The 25,719-nt window shown below is 33.7% G+C and overlaps 1 protein-coding gene across 1 annotated transcript in view; it reads right to left on the minus strand.

Moving 5' to 3' along the window:
- The window catches only part of Cbl (E3 ubiquitin-protein ligase CBL), a 124,311-nt gene that overhangs the window by 91,682 nt on the left and 6,910 nt on the right, over window positions 1–25,719 (minus strand). Inside the window, exon 2 of the mRNA XM_085813880.1 lies at window positions 6,622–6,768. Within this exon, the coding sequence (XP_085670006.1) occupies window positions 6,622–6,768 (147 nt within the window). The remainder of the gene's footprint in view (window positions 1–6,621; window positions 6,769–25,719) is intronic.

The following is a 25,719-nucleotide window of genomic DNA, read 5'->3' on the forward strand; positions in this document are numbered from 1 at the left end:
AACACAGGATGGACGTGTTTCAAATAATGTGTTACACTCATTATCAAGTAAGCACAGCTTATTGGGATGTTCAGGTTGAGATAGAGTATTAAAATATTGCAAAAGGGACAATTGCTCACGCCTCAGATAAAGTGATGGTTCGTTACAGTCAACATATAGGCTCTGCACAGGAGAAGTCCTGAAAGCTCCTGAACAAATCCGCAGACCTTGATGGTGAACAGGATTCAGTTTTAACAAAACAGATGACCGAGCGGATCCATAAACCACTGAGCCATAGTCCAGTTTAGAGCGGACGAGCGCTCTGTAAATGCGAAGCATGGAGCAACGCTCTGCACCCCAGGAGGTGTTCGCCAACACTTTTAAAATATTTAGTGTTTTTAGACACTTCTTTCTCAGGTTTAAAACATGAGAAAGGAAAGTCAATTTTCGGTCGAACGTCACTCCTAAAAATTTTACTTCAGGCGCAACTGGAATAATTGTACCATTCAAATATAACTCAGGTTCAGGATGGAGACCTCGCTTCCTACAAAAGTGCACGCACACAGTTTTCTGTTTCGAAAATGTAAATCCCTGTTTTTCTGACCATTCTTGGATCTTATTCAGAGCCATCTGCAGTTGCCTCTCTACATATCTCATGTCTGCTCCTCGACAGCTAATCTGCAGATCATCAACATATAGAGATCCCAAGATGGTGGGAGGAAGTTCTTTTAGTACAGAATTTATTTTTAAACTAAACAGGGTTACACTAAGCACACAGCCTTGAGGCACACCCTCTTCCTGTTCAAAAACATCCGAAAAAACAGAGCCAATTCTTACTTGAAAAGTTCTAGTGTTCAAGAAATTTTGAATGAAAATTGGTAGGTTGCCGCACAAGCCACTCTCGTGAAGATCCCGGTGTATACCGTATCTCCATGCCTTATCATAAGCCTTTTCAATATCGAAGAATATCGAGACAAGGTGGCTTCTTCTTACAAATGCTTTTCGAATAGATGTCTCTAAGAGGAGCATGTTATCTACAGTTGTTCTTCCCTTTCGAAAACCACTCTGATAAGGCGATATAATATCATTCTTTTCCAAGAAGTAGACTAGGCGGCTGTTTACCATCTTTTCAAACAGTTTGCAGAGGCAACTCGTAAGGGCAATTGGCCGATAGTTGGAGGGATTCCTTGGATCTTTCCCTGGCTTAGGAATAGGAATGACAACAGTGCTCCTCCATTCACTTGGAAAGGCACGCTCCTTCCACACCCTATTGTAAAGAGTGAGAAGGGCATTCAGTGACTTACAGGACAGATGCTTTAGCATTTCATAATTCACTCCATCAAGACCCGGAGAAGACCTATGTGTCTGCAATAAAGCACTCCTTAATTCAAGCATAGTAAAGTCTCTATTGTAAGGCTCAGATTTGGAAGAGTTGAATGCGATGGGATTTATTTCAGAGTGCTGCTTCATAGAAAGAAATGCAGGTGTATAGTTTCTGCTGGAAGAAACGGAAGCAAAAGTCTCACCAATAGTATTCGCAATTTCCTCTATGGAGCTAATCACTCGGCCATCTTTTTCCAAAAAGGAAAGTGAGTGGTCTTTATATATGCCGCATGCCTTTCGAACTCTTTCCCAAACCCGCTTGCTAGGCGTGGAGGATGTTATTGACGACACATATGAAATCCAGGAATCCCTCTGGCTCTGCCTTCTTACTTTTCGTGCATTTGCTTTGGCTCTTTTAAAGGCTATGAGGTTTCGCAGAGTAGGATATCTACGAAAAATACCCCATGCTTTTTTCTGTTTTTTCAGTGCTTCATGACAGTCGCGATTCCACCATGGTTTGGAATATTTTAGTTTTCCTGATGTTCTAGGAATGGAGAGCATAGCTGCCTGAATAATAGTATTAGTAACAGCTTCAACAGCGTCATCGATATGCGCATCTTCTACCATTTCATCTGTGAGCTCTGCAATGGAAGAGAAGAGTTCCCAGTCTGCCCTGTCCAGTATAAACCGAGGGAGTCTCGACATGGGGTTTGCTCCTCTTCGTGCAAGAGACACAAGAATGGGATAATGATCACTGTTGTAAAGATCTTTACCCACATTAAAAGTGCAAAAAGGCAACAGAGATGGTGAACAGATGGCAAGATCGAGAGCGTGGAATGTCCTTGAAGGCTCATGGAAGTACGTATCTTGCCCATTATTTAGGAGACAAAGGCTGTGATCTTCGATCATCTGCTCAATTTGTCTTCCTCGGCAATTTGTATCTTTGCTACCCCAGAGTGGACTATGGCCGTTAAAATCTCCTATTATGATAAAAGGCTCAGGCAGCTGCTCTATTAGATTATTTAAATCTTGCTGATAAATGTGCTCATTTGGAGGCAAATACAAAGAAACAAATGAAACAACAATATCAAAATTTATTTGAGTAGCGACAACTTGGAGGGATGTCGTCAAAGGAAGTACATTTGAGGGATAATCCAGTGAGGAGAGGAGACCTACTCCTCCACTGGCACGCTCACCTGCAAGGTTATCCTTCCTGACGAAAGAAAACCTCCGAAGTTTTGCATGGTGTTCTGGTTTCAGATTTGTTTCCTGTATTGCTAAGCACACAGGATGGTACACATTTATTATAGATTTGATGTCAAGCAAATTTCGGTGGAAACCGCGACAGTTCCATGACACGAGGGTGGCCATTATGAATGGTTTTTGTTTTTCCTGTGCTGTTCTTTTGTTTTTCGTGGAAGTAGATGCCTGGGAAATTCCAGACCCTCTTCCACTTCCATAAAGTCTGAATCCGCAGATTCAGAAATCATGTCATCAAGAGAGCTATTGCTGCGACTTCTATTTTTATTTGATATTTTTTGTGTGGCAGTTTTCGGCTTACTTTGAATAACTGTTTCTTTCTTTTGTACTATATGGGTTGCATTTTCTTTTTTCTTGTTGGATGTAGCCGGTTGGGTTTTATTTGGTAGGGTCTGTGTGCCTATTGATGTTTGGGTGGCAACTGTACGATATGATTTAACAGCACTGGCGTATGATGAATTTGGTCGAAGCTGTGTGCTCTGGACTAGTCTTCTGGCTTCGGCGTAAGAGATGTTCCTAGTAACTTTTGTAGTCTGGATTTCTTTTTCCGATTTCCATTTTGGGCACAAGCGAGAAAATGCTGGGTGGTCACCCTTGCAATTTATACACAAAGGCGCAGCGGTACAATTATCAGAATCGTGGCCAATCTGTGAGCATCGGGCGCATGTGAGGCTGCCACGACAAGACGTCTTAGAATGGCCGAAACGCTGGCATTGGAAACATCGCATAGGGTTTGGAATATAAGGTCTTACAGGAATATTTAGATATCCGGCCTTAATATTCTTAGGCAGATCAGGCGTGTTGAAGGTAAGGATCACGTGTTTCGTGTCTATCAACTTACCTTCTTTACGCATCTTGATCCGCCTTACACCGCAGACATTTTGTTCGGATAACTCAGAAGCGATCTCTTCTTCAGAAACATACAGAAGGTCGAATTCTGAGATTACACCCCGACAATAGTTGAGTGACTTATGTGGTGTTACAGTGACATTCGCTTGCCCAAGTTTAGTTATCTGAAGTAAAGAAGCAGACTGGGTGGCTGAGTTTGTATCAATAAGCAAGTCTCCGGAGCGGAGACGCTTTATGTTTCTCGGCTCACCAATACAAGACTGGATGTATTTGTTTATTACGAAAGGAGACATCTTATGCATTTCGCCAGAAGGACTAGAGATGACTAGGAAACGAGGACTATTGTTATGATTTTTTTTATTTGCATCTGTCCGTAATTTTTTTGCAGAATTTTCAGAACTAGGTTGAGTGACAGGTTGAGTGACTGGTTTAGTAGTAGACGTTTCAGAACTAGGTTGAATGATTGGTTTATTAGTAGATGGTTCAGAGCTAGGTTGAGTGACTGGTTTAGCAGTATACGTTTCAGAACTAGGTTGAGTGACTGGTTTAGCTGTAGACGTTTCAGAACTAGTTTGAATGACTGGATTGACTTGAGTGACTGGAGTTACCTCGAAATCTTTAATTAAGTAGATATGAGAAGATGCCATAGTGAAAGAATAAAGATTCGGGTCCGACGGCCCCGCCCACCACGGAGCCCAACAAGGGAACACAGATTCCTGTGTTAGGGCTAGCCAGACCTATACGCAAACTGAAGCCCCACAGTCGGCTTTCCCGAAAGCAGGTACTCCCGAGAGCTTGACCCCAAGCCACTGACACAAGGACTAGTGACCAGCCGATTGACACCCGTGAGGACGACTAAGGTGCCTCCCGTTTAGCTGAAGCAGAGGCCAAAGTAGTGTGTTGGGGACAGTACCTCGCCCCTCAACTACCAGGACCCTCCTTTCCAGCGACACGGGTCTCCACGCACGGCAAACACGTGGGCAGTTTTCTCGCCACTCGAAGACTAGAGACAAGGGCTGTTCCAATATCTCGTGACGAGCCCCAAACTCCATAGAGAGAAACCACGAGGGAGAAGAGAAGGGAAAAAGTTCCAGGAAAGAGGAGAGGAGACGGAAAAGAGGATAGATCACTGGGGCTCCAGGATCGTGACACCCGTCTCACCAAGAAGATGATCCCCTGAAGGGCTAGGGTACCTCGGGATTGCCACACCCGTACTCACAAAAGTGAGCCCCCTGAGGGATAAGAATTGCCAGGACAGGACAGGCTCACACTATTGGAGAAAATCTTTTATTATCAGCAGCTAATGATATCATTTTAACATTATTCAATGAAAAAGCGTCTAATGAACATGATAATATTCTGTTATCAAATGATATAGTAAGTCGACGAAGTCATGAAATGGCAATTTGCATAAAAGAGGCAGTTATTAAAAAAATAAAACACAGTGAGTATTTTGCATTACAATTAGATGAAATTACTAATAATGAACTTTGCTCACTTAATAGTTTAGCTACATTTTGAAGAAGACAAACAGATTGCTGAAAAGTATTTTGTGAATCTCTTCATGATAGAGCAACTGCAAATGAAAATTTCAAAGTAGTTGACGATTTTATGTCTGAGAATGATATTCCTTGGAATAAGTGCATAGCTGTAAGAAGTGACAGAGCTTGGCTTTAACAGGAAAACATTTCGGTGTTATTTCTCAAAACAAAGTTGCATCTTAAACTAAATTTACTCACTGCTCCATTCATCATGAAGTTTTAATAGACGAAAAAATCCCCCAAAACCTGAAAATCGTTTTGATTCAAGCTGTGAAAATTACTTTCATTAAAAGCCAAGCTTTAAATTCAACTAATTTTATGATTTTATGACACAAGATGGGCAGTGAACATGACATGCTCTTGTTACATTCCGAAGTAAGGTGGTCATCTAAAGGCAAAGTTTTAAATCATCTTTTTGAATTTCAATCAGACATTCAAATTTTCCTATGATTCAAAATTTGAATTGCAAAATTGTTTATTCATTGCAAAATTGAATTATGGTTAGTGCATTTAGCATATTTAGCTGATATTTTTGAAAATTTAATGAATTAAATTTAGGATTAAAAGAACAAAGTGTTAATTTGTTTGAATAGTGATAAGTGATAAAATAAATGCAAGGATAAAAAAAAACTCGAGCTGATAATCAAAGAATTGGATAATAATATTTTAAGCTTTTTACCACTTTTAGAAAGTTTTCTAAACAAACATAATTTTAAAATAAAAGAAGAGTTAGCATCCAAAATTAAAAAATCATTGTTTTTCATAGATAAATAATTTCGACATGTATTTTCCTAAGGATTATGAAAAATAAAATTGGATAATAAATCCAGTTTTGTTCCAATGTACCTGAATTTTCTCTTGTGAAGAAAAAGAACTATTGATAGAAATTTCCTGTGCTTAAACTATAACGAGAGATTTAAAAAATAACACATAAAAAAACACGCATAATATTTTAGAACGATGCTTTATATCTGTTATATATTTTAAGTTGCATTTTTGAGGCATGAAAAATGGAAGTTGAATTTTCACCAGTTGGCCTAGAAGAATAGAAGATATAAAACTGTCCCATTTTCTTTGGAGTCGGTGCACAAGTCAATAAAAAATATAGACTCCTATGTTTGCCACTGATACTTAAAAAACATTTATAGCTCATTGCATAACAAAAAATTTTTAAATTATTATTTTCACTCTTTGATTAGTTCATGAATAATTACTTTCTAAAAAAAGTGTTTTGACACTTTATTGTCAACTAACGTCTAAAAGTGCTCTATTATTTTGATAACAATTCAAATGAAAGTACTCGATAAGTGTTATATTTCTTCTGTATGTGAAATAGTATTTGATGGTGATATTTATTTCTTTAAAAAATCATATTTAAAGTAATGAATTTTGACTTGATAAACTGGTATCTGAAGTTTGGTAAACAATCTGAAGATTATTAAATTTTATAAAAAAATTAAATACTTCTCAAAATTTTTATATTGCTATAAAAGGGATTCCAATCTTATTTTACACCATTTTTGAACTTGAATTATTTTACATTTATTATGTTATTTTTAATTAAATCAGACAGGACAACAGATTTGCTTGTTTATAACTGATGTACAAATAATCTATTTTTACTCCCTATTTTCAAAAAGATTATAAATAAAAAAAATAATAAATATACCTTGTGAAGACATCGAATTCAAAATTTGATATGTAATCATTACATGTAAGGTCTATTGTTGATTTCAGTGCCATAGCTTCTAAACCAGAACTTATAGGATGAACTTCATGAAGAGTTTGCCTAAAGAGCCGCCATGGAACTATAGTGCTGGAGAAGAGAAAATAAACTTGAAAAATCCGTAGCTTTTTTATTAATAACAAGAAGAGACAAATTTTAAAAGAATTCTCTAAAAAAATGGTTACATAAAAAATCAATTATACAAGTTGAACTTTTTCAACCTCACAGGTATTATTAAATCAAGACCTTTAAAAATTGGGCCAGGAGAAGATATCCCTCCCTCTTAATGAGTTCTGTGTGATGAATTCCTGACTAATCTCTTAAGCACTTTTCATTCATTCAGCACTTAAGTGCTCTCTGTACCTGTTTTGTTAAGCAGATGCTCCATAATTTGTTTACAATATTATCACCCAATAGTCGCTATAGTTGTTTTTCTGGTAAAAATATATTTAAGGGTGCCCTTTCCTTGGCAAAAATTGCGATTTTTTGGCAGTACATGGATACCAAGTTTGTGCAGTTCTTTGAATTGCTATTTTGGCTTTGTGCAGCAACGATTTTGCACCAAAAATCACCGCTACACAAAGACAAAACAAGTCAAGGAATTGCACAAACTCTGTATACATGTACACATTGACCTATTTTCACAAAAAAAAAGTTAGAGAATTGTGCAAACTTGGCATTGTGCACTTTCTTAACTTTCCATGTACACATTGATATATTTTCACTTGAAAAATCAAAGGAGCAGCTAACAAAAAATATATAATCTCAATAAAATACATCTTAAATCAAACAATCAAATAACATAAAAAACGAAATTCATCTTAGCACTTACACAAAGGAAATATCGTCTTACCTTATTTAAAAATTTCCCTTTCTTCAGTCAAACAAAATTCCTTAAGAACATTCAAAAAACTTCCTAAAATTATCTGAACTAGAATCTGTACACTGGCGACGGCATATAAATGCACAAAAATAAGAGTAAAAAATATCCCCTCCGTAGTGTCTGTGTTCTCCGACATTCAACCATATGCATTTCCTTCCTATGAGCAGAATACTTATAATGGCTACTAAGTAAACCTTTCATTTACAAACCAGTCAAATAATGCTCTTTTCCCTTTTCATTCCAAATCATACAGAAACTTCGAATTAATTTTACCACATTTTACCATTTAAACCACAAAGCTAGCAATGTACTTCCTAACCAACACACACCACAAGCCCTTACAAATTTTTTCCCATAATTCAAAATTTACCACTATCACACAACTGATTATGTCATAATAGGGTTTTCATAACATTCAACTACTCAGGTTACCATAAATGAAACAACTTGGCGATAAATGAATCAACAACTTCGCAAAATACAAGGGGCACCCTTCAATCTACCCTAGCCAGTTTTCCTTGTTCTTGCTTCTTTACTAATTTTGGTCCTAGATAGAATTACATATTATATAATATGAATGTTGTTACATTAAAAAATTCATTTTCATATTTCGTTCATGTGATGTAAGAAAAACATTGTTCAACCTAGACCTGAAAAGAAGAAAATGTGTCTACTTTGGATGAAAAATGGACCCATTTGCCTCCCTTCAGAAATCCTCACACTTAGGCTTGAAGTAATTGGCAAATAACAAATACAGAGACTACAGCAGCAAAAGAAGTTGGAGCAAACAGGAAAAGGAATTCTTAATGGCCCTACTTCACCTGCTATGGGATTTTACCAAACGAACTACCTATGAAATTCATAGGAATAAAAAAAGATTAAACACAGAAAATGCATGATTAATTAAAAAACTTGACATTTTCATTTTATACTGTTTAAACTTTAAGAAATTTCCAGCAAATATAAATCATGAATGAATAACATTCAATTTCATGTCTTTCAATTAAATAACAGTTACAGTCAACTCCCAATTTAACAGGGTAATATGGAAGAGGATATGCACAGTTAGCTCAAAATCATGATTAACCCAAAGCCAGTTGCTGCCCATACTGCAAAGACACTGATTTCACACTTGATCCGTTTTCTATTTTACTTATTGTTTCAAGCTTCTGATGAATGGAACAGGGTTCGTACACATTTCTGCACACGGAAATTAAGTACTTTTAAGTACCGTTAATGAGGAAAATTAAGGATCGACGAGCAAATGGGAACTGAATAAATTCAATTAAAAATATTATCTATGCCTGAATTTCACTTTTGTAATACCACCCTAAAAATAAAATACATCCCTAAGTAGTATACATTATTACTAAACATGAATTAATGAACTTAATTATTAATAAGTTTGAGAATAAAATAAACTTTATGCAATTTATCAAGCAGCATTAAATATTTTACACCTATAATAGTTGGTCATATATGAAAGAAGATAAGTAACATTTACGTTTTACAGTTAGCTTTATGTTGACATTTTTTGTCTCATTTTGTCACATGCTTGGTCAGTCTAGAGGTTTAGTAAATAGCAGGTAGATTTCATGTCAAACGGCATAGGTTAAAATGAGAAGTAAGATCATAATCAGTATGATTCATAACCAAAAGACTGAATGTTATCACCGCTGCTGCTTGTCTAAAGAGAGACCTGCTGATCAGAACAAACCTGAAAGGCCTGATGTAGGCACGGTTGGCAACTGTTGAAAGTTAGTCAGGCTTTGTTTGTTGCAGCTAGTGTCGTAGCTTCATGTAGAGTTCCAGGGCTTGTAACCCAGTTAATATACTCCATATATAAGGCTCCAATAAGCCTTTTAAAACACCAGAGGTGATAAGTTATTTTGTATTATTTTAAGTCTCACTAGATGCAAAGAATAAGTTTTACTTGAATTTTTACATTTTTGTGCTTTATCTTGTGACCACAGTGAGTATTAATGAAGAGCAATAAATAACTCACTTTATTATGTAGAGATATTTTTTATGGGTAAGCAGTTAGTTATAAATAATTAAATTAGGTAATCAGATAATCTTAGTCATTATGGATTTACATGGTCACTAAAAAATTTTATTTTTTAACAATATTTGTTAAAAAAGCCCTATTAAAATCTAATAAAATTTCACAGTTTAAAATACATGTAATTTATGACATTGATTCTTAAACGATATTAAAACGCATTAAAAACTATGTTTTGTAACAGCAACACTCAATAAAATATTTATCCATCATTTCAATTTGAAACCTTCCCAAACATTTTCGCTAGTTTATAATCGATTTCCTTCTCTTTAACTACGAGGCACGTCCAGAAAGTAAGTTCCGTTTCAATTTATCTCCGCTGCAGCTCTGCGATCGCAGTTCCGCACATGCGCAGTAGACGCTCTGTATCAAGGAGAAGAAACGTGCGCTATTTGGAGATCACTGTCAGTCACATACGCTTTGTTGTGCTTGTTTACAATGTCGGTGTTGATTGAAAATCCCGCCGCTTGTGAAATCAGATCTGTGATTCGTTTTCTGAATGCGAGGAAAGTGAAACCTAGTGAAATTTATCAGCAAATTTGTGATGTTTACGGACCAAAAGCGATGAGTGATTCAATGGTGAGAAGATGGGTCCAAAAGTTCAATGACGGACGTAGTGATGTGCACGATGAAGAACGAAGTGGGCGTCCATCTTTGGTTACAGAAGAACTGGTTCACGCGATTGATGACAAGATCCATGAAAACCAAAGGTTTACAATTAGTGCTCTCGCTATGGAATTTCCCCAAATTTCACGATCACTAATGCATGAAATTGTTACCGAAAAACTGAAATTTCGTAAACTTTGCTCACGTTGGGTACCAAAGATTCTTACTGAGCAACACAAAACAAAATGGATAGGTAGTGCACTTCAGTTTTCGACCCGTTATGCTGAAAGCGGAGAAGAATTTCTGACACAGATAGTCACAGGAGATGAAACTTGGGTTTCTTACGACACCCCTGAAAGTAAGCGGCAATCAATGGAATGGAGGCACACTTCATCCCCAGCAAAGGTTAAGCCGAAGCAAATCTTAACACCTCGAAAAATGATGTGCACAGTGTTCTGGGACTGGAAAGGCATCTTACTCATTGATTTCTTACCGTGTGGTCAAACAATCAGAGCAGATGCTTATTGCGAGACACTTCGGAAATTGCGCCGCGCAATACAGAATAAGCACTGAGGATTGCTGTCAAAAGGTGTTGTTTTTCTTCACGACAACGCACGACCACACACTGCAAATGTGACGAAAAACCTCCTACAGGGATTTGGCTGGGACATGTTTGACCATCCTCCATACAGCCCTGACCTCACTCCTAGCGACTTTCATCTGTTCTTACATCTTAAGTCTTTCCTTGGCAGTCAACACTTCAACAATGACGACAATCTGAAAGAAACTGTTTCCAACTGACTGAAGACACAGGCGGCAAATTTCTATGAAGAAGGTATACAAAAACTTGTGCCACGCTATGACAAATGCCTGCAATATTTCGGCAGTTACGTGGAAAAGTAGTTTAAGAGTTGTTGAATTTTGTGCAATAAATAACTTTTCTGTAGCTGTACACAATTTACTTTTATTACCAAACGGAACTTACTTTCTGGACGTACATTGTATCTTTTCTAACAATTAGAAATTTGTCTCAATATGCAAAACAATGCTCTTGCTAGTTTCTGTCTGCTTTATCTCCTAACTTGTCAACCTTTCAACAATGTACTTATGAGGGTTTACTTGATCTAGTAAAAGTTAAATAGTCCAAAACCCCCGACAGACGTCAAGCAAATTATCGCTATGTCTGAAAGTAACTTCAATATCAGACAAAGGTTTAAATAAGACTCTTAGTTAAAAAGTAACTTAGAACATAAAAGCATGTTCTGATGCTAACAAAATCAATTAAAGTCAAAAGTCTAATCCGGACTCGTCAGGACTTCGGCGATTCCGGTTATAGATCATCAGTTTAAATCTGGTACGATTGGCATGCAGAAATTATAAAATTAAAATTATGAAACCGTAATTTATGAAATAAAGAGCAATTATGATCTAACGGGTATCAAAATTTACAAAAAAAAAAAGCTTAATATTTATTTGTTTACTTTATTAAACATTCTTTCAACGCGTGCATGCGTAAAGCATTTATTACGCATAGTCGAAATTACAAAATTGGAACCGGAAAACTATGTTGTGTATTCGTGATATTTATAATGACGAGGAAATCGATTTAAATTATATCGGAGTACATCGAGATGAAACACTACATTTAGTGAGGAATTATACGCTGAATAAAATAAAAACATCTGCCCTGAAGATGAGGATAGTGCTGACAGATCAACTTCCAGTTCATTGCGCGTAGCAACGTCCCCCCCCCTTCTGCAGAGCAGCGTGAAATTGATAAACAGATTTCGGAATGGTTAGAGAAACAAATCACCTCTCTGTCACTTTCTTCATGCCTTTATTCATTTTTTGCAGCAGTTCCACTTTTTGTTTAATGGACATCGAAACATGCTTTCGCTTTGCAGCTCCTTTGACAGCTCCAGCATCGGAAATTCTATTTGACGTAATCAAAAGCTCAAGCTTACTTTTATAACATTGCTCTAACAGTCTGCAAAAAATAATAAGCCGGATCCAATTCGAAGATTAAGGAACAACGCAATCTGCAACATTAACTGAAATAGATAATTAGATTATACCGTCCGTTATACATTAAACGCGTATGCGTAAATGTATTATGCGCATGCGTAAAGGTATTGCGCGCATGCGTAAACGCCTATGCGCATGCGTGAATGCATCATGCATTGACGCATGCGCAGAAAGTTTGTAGCTTTGAGGTCCAGATTATGGGTGTCCGGATTAACGACTTTTGACTGTATAGTTCATAGTGACGTAATTAAACAACAGTCAAATTCAAACTGAAAATGTGGACTAGAAGTCAAAGATTATACAATTTAATTTCAATTTAATATGGCTCAGTAACTCTATCATATGAGGAAATACAAATTGGAAATTATATTAAAGGCTGAAATCATAAACAATTGGGTAATTTACATAATAATAACTGCACATATCTTTGAAGAATAATTTTCTTTATGTATTCAGTTTCTTTCTTCAGCATTTTTCCTTTTCATTTTAGAATTTAATTAAGGAATTCTGTTATTCTAAAAAACACTAAATGCATTTAGAATGTATAGAAAAAGTGGCTAATTTTATTTCTTTAGTAATGTGAACATTCAGATGAAATATGAAATAACGTCAAAAGTCGTTAATTTGGACACCCATAATCCGGACCTCAAAGCTACAAACTTTCTGCGCATATGTCGCTTTGATGCATACGCATAGGCGTTTACACATGCGCGTAAGACCTTTACGGCTGCGCATATGCGTGTGCGCATAATACAACTACGCATGCGCGTTTAATGTATAATGGACAGTATAAGCTAAGCTAAAATTATCCATTTCAGTTAAATGTTGCAGATTGCGTTGTTACTTAAGCTTCGAATTGGATCCGGCTTATTATTTTATGCAGACTGTTAGAGCAATTTTATAAAAGTAAGCTTGAACTTTCGAATATGTCAAATAGAATTTATGATGCTGGAGCTCCCAAAGGATCTACAAAGCGAAAGTATATTTTGATGTCCATCAAACAAAAAGTGGAATTGCTGCAAAAAATGGATAAAGGCAAATCCTTTATTTGTCTAACCATTTTGAAATCTGTTAATCAATTTCACGCTGCCCTGGGAAAGGTGCAATGAATTGGAAGTTGATCTGTCAGCACTATCCTTATCTTCAAGGCAGATGTTTTTATTTTATTTGGCTTATAATTCCTTACTAAATGTAGTATTTCCTCTCACTGTACTTCGTCTTCAATATGATTTAAATAAAATTCCTCTTCATTATAATTCACTTCCGATAGTGAAAAAAGTGACACGGAGCTTATTAAAAACGAAAAAATTTCGATTGACAAATTAGTAGGTATTCTCGATACAGCAATTATAGGACTTGAACAGCGGAACTTTGTAACTGAACAAGAAATTATGTCTGTTTAATAGAATTAAAAAGAAAGTATTGTCACATGAAATGAAGCAACTTAAACAACTTACATTGAAAGAAATGTTTAATAAAGTAAACAAATAAATATTATTTTTTTTTTAATTTGATACCTTTTAGATCATAATTGCTCTTTATTTCATAATTTACAGTTTCATATTTTTAATTTTATAATTTCTGTATGCCATCTTACCAGCTTTAAACTGATGATCTATAATCCGGAAAAATTGATAATCCGGAATCGAAGTCTCAACAAGTCCGGATAAACGACTTTTGACTGTATATATGGTAAAGGCCGGTTACAGAGCTGGTGTGGCAGAATTTTTAGAATTTAGTGACACACCGAGTAACAAAATCTAGAATTTAGAGCAAGCACTGGAAGCAGAATTTAGAAATGCACTATGCAGTCGAATTTAGGATCCACAGAGATTGCATCAGATGAAAAAATGCCTAGTGCCAACTCTGCATATGATGCATTAAGACATATTAGATGAATCTTTTAAATTGTAAGTTTTCAATTTCTTTATTAATAAAAAATCCCTTCCTATAATACTTGCCCATATGATAAGATTAGAAGCATTTTTAATATTTTCCACGCTTGTGTCTAGTGAAAAATAGAGAAAACAAAGGGAAGATAAATATGTTAAGAAAATGATTCTAGTATCAGGAGTAAAACATTTAAATATTATGTTTTCATTATTCTTCCAGACGTTCTTCAAAAAGTAAGATATTCATCGCAAACTTTCTGTAAAATACATCTATTACTTGTTAATACCATAGAGACATTTTTCACTTTGTCACATATTTCTCGAATCTTCTAGAATCATGGGTCTATAAATTTTGCCTTCAGATCTTTCTAAACGTTCTAAGCTGCAATGTTTAAAATACTATGGAAAAATTATCCTTACCAATTCTATAACAGCAAAAAGACAGAAATATTTTTGGAAAAAGGGCAAAATTAATTGTACAGAGAAAACTGATGTGTATTCTGAGAGTATTGAATATTCAGAGACAATTACATGGGAAAAACTCTTACTATGAAAAAATTTAAGATATTTTTCATATCTTAAATTTTTTCAAAATGCATAGCTAATTTTCTTTTTGCTAAGAAGTGTTTCGCAGATTGTGCTTTATAGCATTAAACCTTGTTTATTTTTCAGATTCAAAATATTGTATAATAAGTTGCCAAAATGAAGCTTTATAATATGACAGCGAAAAATAAAAATGTTTTATTTAAATGTTATTTTTTAAATATAATTTCAATATATTACCATTACTTTAATGAAATTTATCAATGTTACGATGTTTAAAAAAAAAATCGCTTAAAATTTCTCAGATCTTAGAATTAAAAATTTTCTATATAGAAACTGATCTTAAAATCGCCAAAATTTTGATAAATCGCCAAATTTAGAAGCATATAATAAAAGAATTCCCATCCACAAAAGCAAAAAGTTGTTTAAGAGCTCTTTATTAGAAAAAAATGAATTTTGAAATGCTTATGTTTCACTTCTTTCTTAGAAACTCGAGTATCCCATCATTTATATTAGAAAGAGAAACAAATTGTAACCCATGAACCCATTCAAAAGATAACCACATATGTCAGTGAATCTGCAAAAATATTTCTCTCCAAAATGCTAATTCACACTCAAAATGGCAGTCATAAATACAGACAGAAATTTCAGATTATTAAAATTAAGGCCCTTTGCTGATTTTGGCCAAAATTAAGGACTTTTAAGGATGAAAAATCGATTCTAAAAAATCTAAAGACGTTTAAGGACTCTTAAGGACCTTACGAACCCTGTGGATAGAACAACATGCTACTGCCTTTTGTCTGACATTTTACAAGCAATACTGATTACAGTAATTCACAACCACTTGTCAACAAAAAAGTAAAATCTAAGCTTTCCCTTGAAGCATCAAAGCGAGTTCTAAAAATTGAAATTTATGTTTCAGCAAAAGTAACAAAATTATTTGACAACAAGAACGTCTTCAATTGCTGTATCGCCAAATTAAGAGCACATCTATTATCAGCTGTATGGAAGGGAACAGGACACAAGAAGGGATAACTGCAGTCAGGTTGTTAAAAACATGTTCAAAAGAGAAAAGGGAGAAGGGGGTGGAATAAGCCTGAAAAGTTGCCAAAATGCCTGAAAGCCGAAGTTTCATATCAATGTCTGCTCTCTCACTAGCATATCTGCTGATGATACTTGAATAATATTTTTTCCCCTAGCCTTTTTTTAGTGGGGCGGGCCCTGGTTCAGCCGCAACCCGGTTAATCCTCCCCCCGTAATTTGTACTGTACATAATAAATGTTTCTTAAAATCGTCTCTTAATGTATTTCAAACATACTTAAATTTTAAATTAAAATGCTCTTAAATAGCACTAATTTCCATTACAAAATATATTATTCATTTTACAATCCATCTTTAAAAAAAAATGGGTAAATTAAATCTAGAATGCAGTTATTTAAATAAAACGAAAAAGGTCATTAAATATTAATAATTGTTTATAATACCATCCATAAAAACATTACCTAGAAGAAACTAAACTTTAGTATATATAAGATACGTATACTCAACAGCATCACATGAATTACCAAAATAAAACAAAACTGGGTTTCTCAGCTGTTGGGTCTATCTCCTTATGAAATAACTCAATTGCTCATGAATCGGAAGAAAACGCTAACAACTATAAGTACGGTAAACAACTGCTATTGAGAAAATTTAAGTTAAGCCCTGAACAGTTTCAGCAAAAGTTCGTTGACAGTGTTAAAATGTTGCATAATACATGTAAGGACTTCACGTTCAAATTAAAAATTTATTTTGAAGAGTGGCTAGCTGAATTAAATGCAACAGATTTTGACTCTTTAAAACAGCTTATTATTGTGGATCAATTAAAGAAAAAGGTCCCCACTGCTATACGAGATCATTTCATTGATCATTGGTCTAAATTCATTATCTTAAAGAGTTGGCTCAAAAGCTAGATGAATATGAAAATATCCAGGCAGGGATGAAAGTACCTAAGTAGAAAATAAAACTTTTAGGCATAATCCTAAGCCTAAATTTGGTTCTAAATTTTATGATAAATCCTATAATCAGTATTCAAGACCATGAAATGTTATCAATTCTATGCAGACAGATAGTAATTTCAAAGTGGGTTTTAAAAACAGTTTTGATAATAAATGCAATTTGAGAGATAAACTTTATAAAATAGACAAAATGGAAAAGAGAATATAATTCTGATATGCACAATCAATTGTAATGATTATGGACATATAGCGACAGATTGTCCTCAACTAAAAAATAAATTATTTGCAGGAAATGTAATGAAAAGGGTCATATTTTTAAAAAGTGTACATTTAAGAGTTCAGACTTGACAAATGTTAAAAATAATTTATCCGTGAATCAAAATTCAGGTGCTTCACCAACTGTATATTTAAAATATGCTCGCATTAAATAATGGAGAAGAAATTACTACAATCATAGATATGGGTTCTAGTTCGTGTTTATTGGAACAGTCTGCGGCTAGGAAACTGAATCTTATTATAAAACCTGATGTGGAGGAATTGTTTGGCTTTGGATACAGAGTAAACCAGCTGCTAGAACACTGGGAAAAGTAACTATTAATTTTCAGATTGATAATGTGGAAGGAAAGGACATTACAGTTCTAATTATATGAGATGAAACTCAACCATGCGACTTATTAGTTGGATGGATTGATTTACCCCATATTGCATACGTCACGATAGATAATACCTTGCACATACGCTATATGCTAATGATTGTCCATTTTCACTCAGTTACAAAATTTGTCAGTCAAAAGTCACTCAGTTGTCCATTTCATTCAGTTGTCAGTTGCAAAATGACATCAACACTATGCAAATTAAACTAAAGGCTTCCCAAGAAATTGAAATTGAAAGTAATACGGTTAATTTCATGAAAGTTAAAACTGATGAAATAAATAATGGTTATGTTTTAATAAGTGGATCGAAAGATGAGTTGGGGTCATTATTGGAAGTAATACAGGGAGAAACAGTGATATCAGTCACTAACTACAGTTATGAAAAATTAATTTTGAAAGAGAATCAGTGTATCGGTACAGCTGAAGTAGTAGAATTAGTCGAATAAAGCCCAGATCAGAAAACTGAAAATTCAAATCAAAAAGAAATCATGATAATAAATGAAATTTAAAAGTTTAAGAGACCAATTACTTTAGAAGAAATTAAAATTAATACAGTCAAATACTGAAAATCCGCCGACCTGAAATTCACATTGCCTCTCAGAATATAAACATTCAATTTATGGGTTCCGGAAACCACAACATTGAGTATGAAATATCGAAGAAAAAAATACTTACCGAATAATGACGTCATAATTACAGAATGATAATGAGTCAAAACGGAAATATCAAATTATTGACATAAAAAAGTTTAAAAAAATAAGATAAGATTTTTTTCCTCTAATCAGCATCGATGTAAAAAAGCAGACAATTCACTCAACTCTTTGTTCAAGTTCACGATTATATATATATATATATATGGAGGAATTAGGGTGTACAAACTAAACAAAATTGATACTAAAGAAATTGAAGGGAGTAAGCCTATTTGCATGAAGTGGTATAAAACCAATGCTAAGGAGCATGCTTCTATAAAGAAGATAATAAATGAATTGAAGAAATATGGAATAGTTACTGAAACAAGATCTCCAGATGCTAGTCCAGTTTTACTCGTAAGGAAAAAGACATGTGAACTACGATTTGTGGTAGATTATAGAAAGTTGAATTCACAAATTTAAATTTTCACTCCTTAGGATAGATGATCTTCTTGAATGTCTTAGTAAGCATAAAGTTTTCACTACATTGGACTTTAGCTCATGGATATTTACAGTTTCCTTTAACTGAAGAAGCGAAACTGAAAACAGCTTTCATCACTCCAGATGATACTGGACAATTTGATCGTATGATCTTTGGTTTAGCTAACACTCCTGCAGAATTTCAGAGACTTATGAATCAAGTTTTAGGTCCATTGCTTACCAGAAAAGTATTATGCAATTTAGATGACATATTAATTCTGGCTAAATCTTGGAAAGAAATGATGGAAAAACTTAGAAAAGTGTTTGATAGATTGAGAGAAGCAAAGCTGACATTGAAACTGACAAAATGCGAATTTGGAAGAGATGAAGTTGAGTACTTGGGATTTCTAATAAAATCGAATGGTATGCAACCTGGACCAAGAAAAGTACGAGCCATAATAAATTTTCCTAAAGCACCCAATGAACATGAAGTTAAACAATTTTTAGGTCTTGCAAGTTTCTTTAGAATGTTTGTACCGAAATATGCAGAGAAAGCCGAGCCATTAACGAGACTGGCGAAGGAAGGATAAAACATTTAATTCTATGAAGATCAGCAAGAAGCATTCAGTACTTTAAAAGACCATTTAACTAATGAACCAGTAATAGTGCTATATAATCTGGAAGTAGAAACTGAAGTGCACACAGATGTGAGCAGTAAAGGGCTGGCAGGACTGCTGTTGCAAAAAGGTGATAGTGCTATATAATCTCGAAGCAGAAACTGAAGTGCACACAGATGCAAGCAGCAGAGGGCTGGCAGGAATGCTGTTGCAAAAAGGTGATAAAAAGTGGCATTTAGTTTATTGTGCAAGTAAAGGAACATCAGAAAGAGAACAGAATTATCATTCAAGCAAATTAGAATTAATGGCTATAGTTTGGACTTCAACAATTTCGATTGGAATTCGATTTTCGATAATTACAGACTGCCAAGCTTTAGTTTATTTAAATGCAAAGAAAATTTCAAATCCTCAGATAGCAAGGTAGAGTAATCTGATCGAGGAATACAGTCTTGAAATAAAACACAGAAAAGGTTTAAAAAAAAAAAAAAAAAAAGTCACGTGGATGCATTGAGACGATTGCCAGTTGATCAGCCAGAAGAAACTTTAGACTCATAACTGAGAACAACTTGGAAGTTTGTTTAACGCTAACAATAGATGAAAAAATTCTTATGATTCAGCATTCAGATCCAGAATTATGCAAATAAATAGACATTTTAAAGAAAACGATAAATGATTGAACGAATGCAGAGAAATATGTAACTGAAAATTACATTTTGAAAAATAATTGATTGTTTCGTAAAGTAAAAAATTGGGAAAAGGAGAAATTGTTATAAGTCATACCGAAGTCTAAAATTTCCCGACCTTTTGAAACATTTTTCAGCAGATAGAACTGTTGCCAATCAAGGAGTCATACTGGTTTAAAGGAATGAAATGATACGTTACGTGTCACATTTCGATGTGTTTGGAATGTCCAGTAAATAAAGCATTTAGTGGTAAGAAGCAAGGAGTACTGCATCCAATTAGACCTGGTAGAAGACCTTTTGCAATCATACATATAGATCATTTAGGACCATTTGTAAAAAGTTGAAGATGAAATACAGAATTATTTGTAATAGTTAATAATTTTACAAGATTTACATGCTTATATCCTATGAAAAGTACTGCAACCAATTATGTGCTAGTTGCATTGAAGAGTTTTGGATATGATTTTAGGTTACCAGAAAAAAAATATCAGCGATAGAGGAACATGTTTCACAGTGAAGGAATTTCAAGAGTACTGTGAAAATAATGAAATCAGTCATATGCTCAATTCAACTCCATCCAAGTGGTAATGGAATAATGGAAAGAGTAAATTGAACAATTTCAGGGTTCGTACACATTTCCTTACATGAAAATTAAGGACTTTTAAGGACCATCAAAGAAAAAATTAAGGACCTATCAGGGAAAAAAAAAAAAAAAAAAAAAAACACGAATAGAATAAAGCAATTATCCTTTTAAGAAACTAACAGAAGTGTATATTATGCACTATTAATTAAATTCAATTTAATACTTAACATAAAACAAATTTGAAAATTAAACTAATTTCCTATAAGTTATGAAGTAGATAACATTAAATTAAGAACATAATTTCTTGAAAAACTTGTATAAGTGTATTTCACAGTAATAACGGCCACAGATATTTTAGAGATTTACATGATTATTATTTAACTTATTTGATATTTACTTAAACACAGTCAACTACTATTATAATTGCAATGTAAGGAATATTTTGCAGATTAAAATAACAGATTTGTAAACATACAATTTATTTCTTTGAATTTTTGAAAGATACTAGAATAATAAACTATGCAATAAAAGATACAAAACATTTATGCTTTTTTAAAATCTGAAATTTTTTCAGATATTTTAACATCTAATTTATTTATGTATATTTCCTTTTCTTTAACTATTCTTCTAAGTTCATTTGTTTTGATAAACAAATCAATGTTCCTGCTGGTCTCGGCTTCATCTGCTAAAAGCATCTATCGAAGCTGCTGCTGATCTTATTATATTTATTTATGTATATTTCCTTTTCTTTAACTATTCTTCTAAGTTCATTTGCTTTGATAAACAAATCAATGTTCATGCTGGTCTCAGCTTCATCTGCTAAAGCATCTACTTCTTCATTAATATCTTTAATGTCCCTTTGAAGAAATTTTTTCTTCTGCTTCATATAATCAATTTCTTCCTCAATGATATTTCTTTTCCTCTTTGAATTTTCAGATTTAGTTAAAGATTTTTGTTCTTCTAAATACTGCATATATTTAGACCTTGCAGAAGCTGCTGCTGATCTCATTTCTTTATTAATTTCGATATTAAGAATACCTCCAGAAAATTTTATGTAATCAAATACTGTGCATTGAGAAATGTGTAATGAGTCACTTAAATTTTCAATTTCAACTGCTTTATTTACAGAGAAGCCCCTTTCCACAAAGGTCTGTCCATGTGACAAGATAAGAATCATTTTCACTATTTTCCATACTTTTTAGAATAGTGAAAATCATGAAAATAAGGAGTGAGAAATGTGTCAAGAGAAAGATTTTGAGAATCAAAAGTAGAAAATTCATGTAAATTTGTCTTAACTACTTTGTCTAGAATCTCTCCAAACTGCAGCAGAATTTCATCACAATTATCTTGTAAAACACGTTTATTCCGTGTTAATACGGTTAGAACTATTTTCATTTTGTTCTGGGTTTTTCCTGGACTTTTAGCCATCAACTGTGGGTCTATACAAGATGCATTTCGAATAAGAGAATAATTTATTGGACATTTAGCCATTAAGTGTTGTACCATTGTTAAGACACGTTGTTGACCTTGTTTCAATGCAAAACTTGCAGCTTGTGAAATGTCCTTCTTGCGGCATTTATCATTCATTAACTGCTCAGCAATGAATCCCAAATAAACTTTACTTTTATCATTATAACAATTTGGATCATTAAAATTAAATTCATAAAGATTTTCGGTACTATTCGGTTTCGAGGGCCGTAAAAAAATTGCAGCGAAAATGTACACGCAAAAGCGCCAAATCTAGCAAACGCGCCCATTTAACAGCGCGCCAAATCTAGCGTACGCGCTGATTTCAAGATTGCGCAAGTTTATATCGTTCTATATTTCTTAAGACGCCATTGAAATACTAGTTTAATTTTTAAATTATTTTTTGATTTTAAAGTGCTAAAAGCAATCATTTACAAGTTTTAAGATATCTTCAGCAAAAAAGGGAATAAGTGGTTTATTGCTTTGATAATATTCAAGAAAAGGCAATAATATTTTCGACAGAGAGAAAAAAAAATTAAATTTTATAAGAAATGTTTTATCCTTAGTTGCCTCCAAAATATTTGAGAAGGACTTCAATGAATTTTTTTTTAACTGCCCCATTTCAACTTTTTTAACATATAGTAGCAAGTCATCCCATATTTCAATGGCTCTTTCAACTACTGGGACATTTTGCAACCCATGGTAACAGCAGAAAATTTTAATTAAAACATTATTTCTTTATCTATCAGATGATGGAGCAAAGATAAAAATTCTGCAATAATTGGTTTTATTGTTAAACAAAAATGTATGAATTTTTCTTACGCACTATATATTAACACTTAAAAAATATTCTAGGCAAGCATTCCTGCAGAGATTCCGTTACATCGCTAAAATTGCCATAAGAATGCTATATTGGCAATACCATGAACACGTTTTCTCCGTGTAGCAGCCATTCCGCTTATCGGTCATTTTCTTTTAATTTATTAATCTTCCATTTCTTTTATTTTTTCCTTATCATTTCAACACTGACTTTTTATTCAGGATTTAGCTTTTATTTTAATTTCTAGTTATAAATAGGTGAAATTAGCTTAATAACAAAAGATAATTTCAATCATTATCCACAATGAAATTTTATATAGACCAACTATTTGGATAACTGATAATAAAATTCAATAACATTCTTCTGAAAGCAGTATTCCTTTTATAAAAATACTTAATAAAATTCTAGTATACGGTGCAGCCTTGGTGCAATTTTGAAAATTATCGCCAACACCAAAATGACCCGTTTAACTACTCATCGTATATGTCCCGTTTACTGCTCATCATAAAGTTGCCAAAAGTAGCCAAATCCCTTATGCAACGGATACCTTGTGCATACGATTAAACTAAATACTTAATTGTCTATTGAAGCTTCAAAATGTATTTCCGAACTTCACTTTTTTTCGGCTAGCGTTACCGAATTTGCCCTTGGCGACCTAAAATCGAAATGGAGCCAATAGATTTCTCGCGAAATCGATAACAGACCCTCTGCAGAAATAAACTCATAATCCCGATATCCCATACATATAAGTACAAAAGAGAATAAACTCCGTAGAAGGTGATCAAAAATTAATTTATGGCTTAATTCAAACAAACACAGAAATTAAGGTAAGCAAAACCGTGTAAAAACAAATTGAAATGATAAAACGAAACTTAGCTTTCATGTGAATTTTCAGCGCTGACTGTTCCATTCTAGAAATTTCAATTTGTTTCAGACAAAGACCACATTTAGCTTTACAAGGATTGTCATCCATCAATATCCAGTCTTTGTAGTCAGCTTGACGAAGCCACAGTTTATTGAAAATGCACTTTCCAGGCATCTCGTTCCTATTGGCGTCGGAGGGGTTGTGGCCTTCCAGGTTGGGATTGTTCCAATTTTGGCAAATATTTTCAGAATCCCCCCCCTTTTTTTTTCTTCGAGCACCTTCATCATCACTTTCGCCTCTTAAAGAACTTCCGGCTTCACGCTTTCATCACAATCTGCATAAATTTATGGATAACACCTGTTTGGAAAGATTGGGTGAATGGCCAATCAGACATCTGATACTTTCGTCCTAGGGTAGCTAATTGTTTTTTTTTTTTTTTTTTTTTTTTTTTTTTTTTATCTATCTATCGTTTGCAACGCAAATCCGCCAACAGATTGGTTAAGAGCCGTGTAATTTTAATTCCATATTCATGAGAAATCGCATTTCACACTTATAATGGCAATCATTAGAAATGATAAGAAATGTCAAATGAGCAAAATTAAGGACCGTTTATTCATTTTGACCAAAATTAAGGACTTTTAAGGACCGTACGAACCCTGAATTTTGACAATTAAAACGAATATGGAAAATCCGAATCATAGGGAATGGGACAAAAAGATTAAGGAATGTGAAAGAAATTTAAACAATATGATAAATAAGATTACAAATAAAACTCCTTTTAAAATGCTTCACGGTTATTCACCAAAATTCAACAATGGATTGATGAGGATTATTATAGACAAAGATATAAATGAATGAGAGAATCCAGTAATTTTACAAAATGAAGCTAGAAAGAGAATTGAAGATATGCAGATGAAAATTAAAGCAAATTATGACAAGAAGAAAAGCAAATCTTTAACATTCAAATGGGAAGAAAAAGTAGTTATGTGAAAAGTAACTAAATCAATTGGAGAATTTAAAAAAAAAAAAATAATAAAATAAAGTATCGAGGATCTTTGGTAGTTATACAGGGTTCGTACACATTTCTGCACATAGAAATTAAGTACTTTTAAGGACCCTTAATGAAAAAAATTAAGGACCTATGAGAAAATGGGAACTAAATAAATTAAATTTTAAATATTATATCTATGTTTGAACTTCACTTTTAAATACCATTCTAAAAATAAAATAGATCTGTAAGTAGGATGCATTATTATTAAACATAACTTAATTAGGAACTACTCTGATATGTGCCCTCAAGTCGCCAAATTTCTCGCCAAACATTTTTGGCGAGAAACTTCACGCTGCCATATTACTATCTAAATTTTTTGTTTATATTTCGAACTTTAAGCCTAAAATGTCTTCAAAAACGCGGTTTTCGCACATGCAAAAACTACGTTTTGAACACACGATTTAAGCTAAAAATCCGAAACAAAAACAAAAAATTTAGATAGCAAAAACGTAAAGTTTCTAACCAAAAATATTTGATAAGAATCCATGCACACAGCCACATGTTTTAACTTAAAAAAAGTCTACGAATGGCACAATGTAGGCAACGAACGAATTTACAAACTACGCACACCTCGCTTTAATAAATTAGCATAACAACAATAAATTTCAAAGAATACCATGTACACAGCATCCTGTTTAAACTTAAAAAAAAATCTACAAATTGTACAATTTAGGCAAGGAACGAATCTACGAACTACGCACACCTCGCTTTAATAAATTAGCATAACAACAATAAATTTCAAAGAATACCATGTACACAGCATCCTGTTTAAACTTAAAAAAACATCTACGAATTGCACAATTTAGGCAAGGAACGAATCTACGATCTACGCACACCTCACTTTAGTAAAATAACATAATAACAATAAATTTCAAATAATACCATGTACACAGCATTTTGTTTCAAAAACAACGACGGAAATTCATACTAAATAACCAATGAACATAACATTCTACAAAATAAGAACAAGAATAAAATAAAATGCACTTACTATGAATTAATGCTTTTTTGAGCAGCAGAAATGCCAATTTCATACCACCTTTAACATGCCGCCACGTAATCACTATCGTATTTACATGACAGCCAGACACACTCCAGAAAATTCATACTATGGTTCACAAATAAATAAAATCACAAATCCCTACTTCTATCATGCACAGGCATTAAAAATAATCTCCCAGACCC

The sequence above is a fragment of the Stegodyphus dumicola genome, chromosome 3, assembly GCF_044657685.1.
Source record: "Stegodyphus dumicola isolate Sdum_Otavi_A_Nest chromosome 3, ASM4465768v1".
NCBI classification, from domain to species: domain Eukaryota; kingdom Metazoa; phylum Arthropoda; class Arachnida; order Araneae; family Eresidae; genus Stegodyphus; species Stegodyphus dumicola.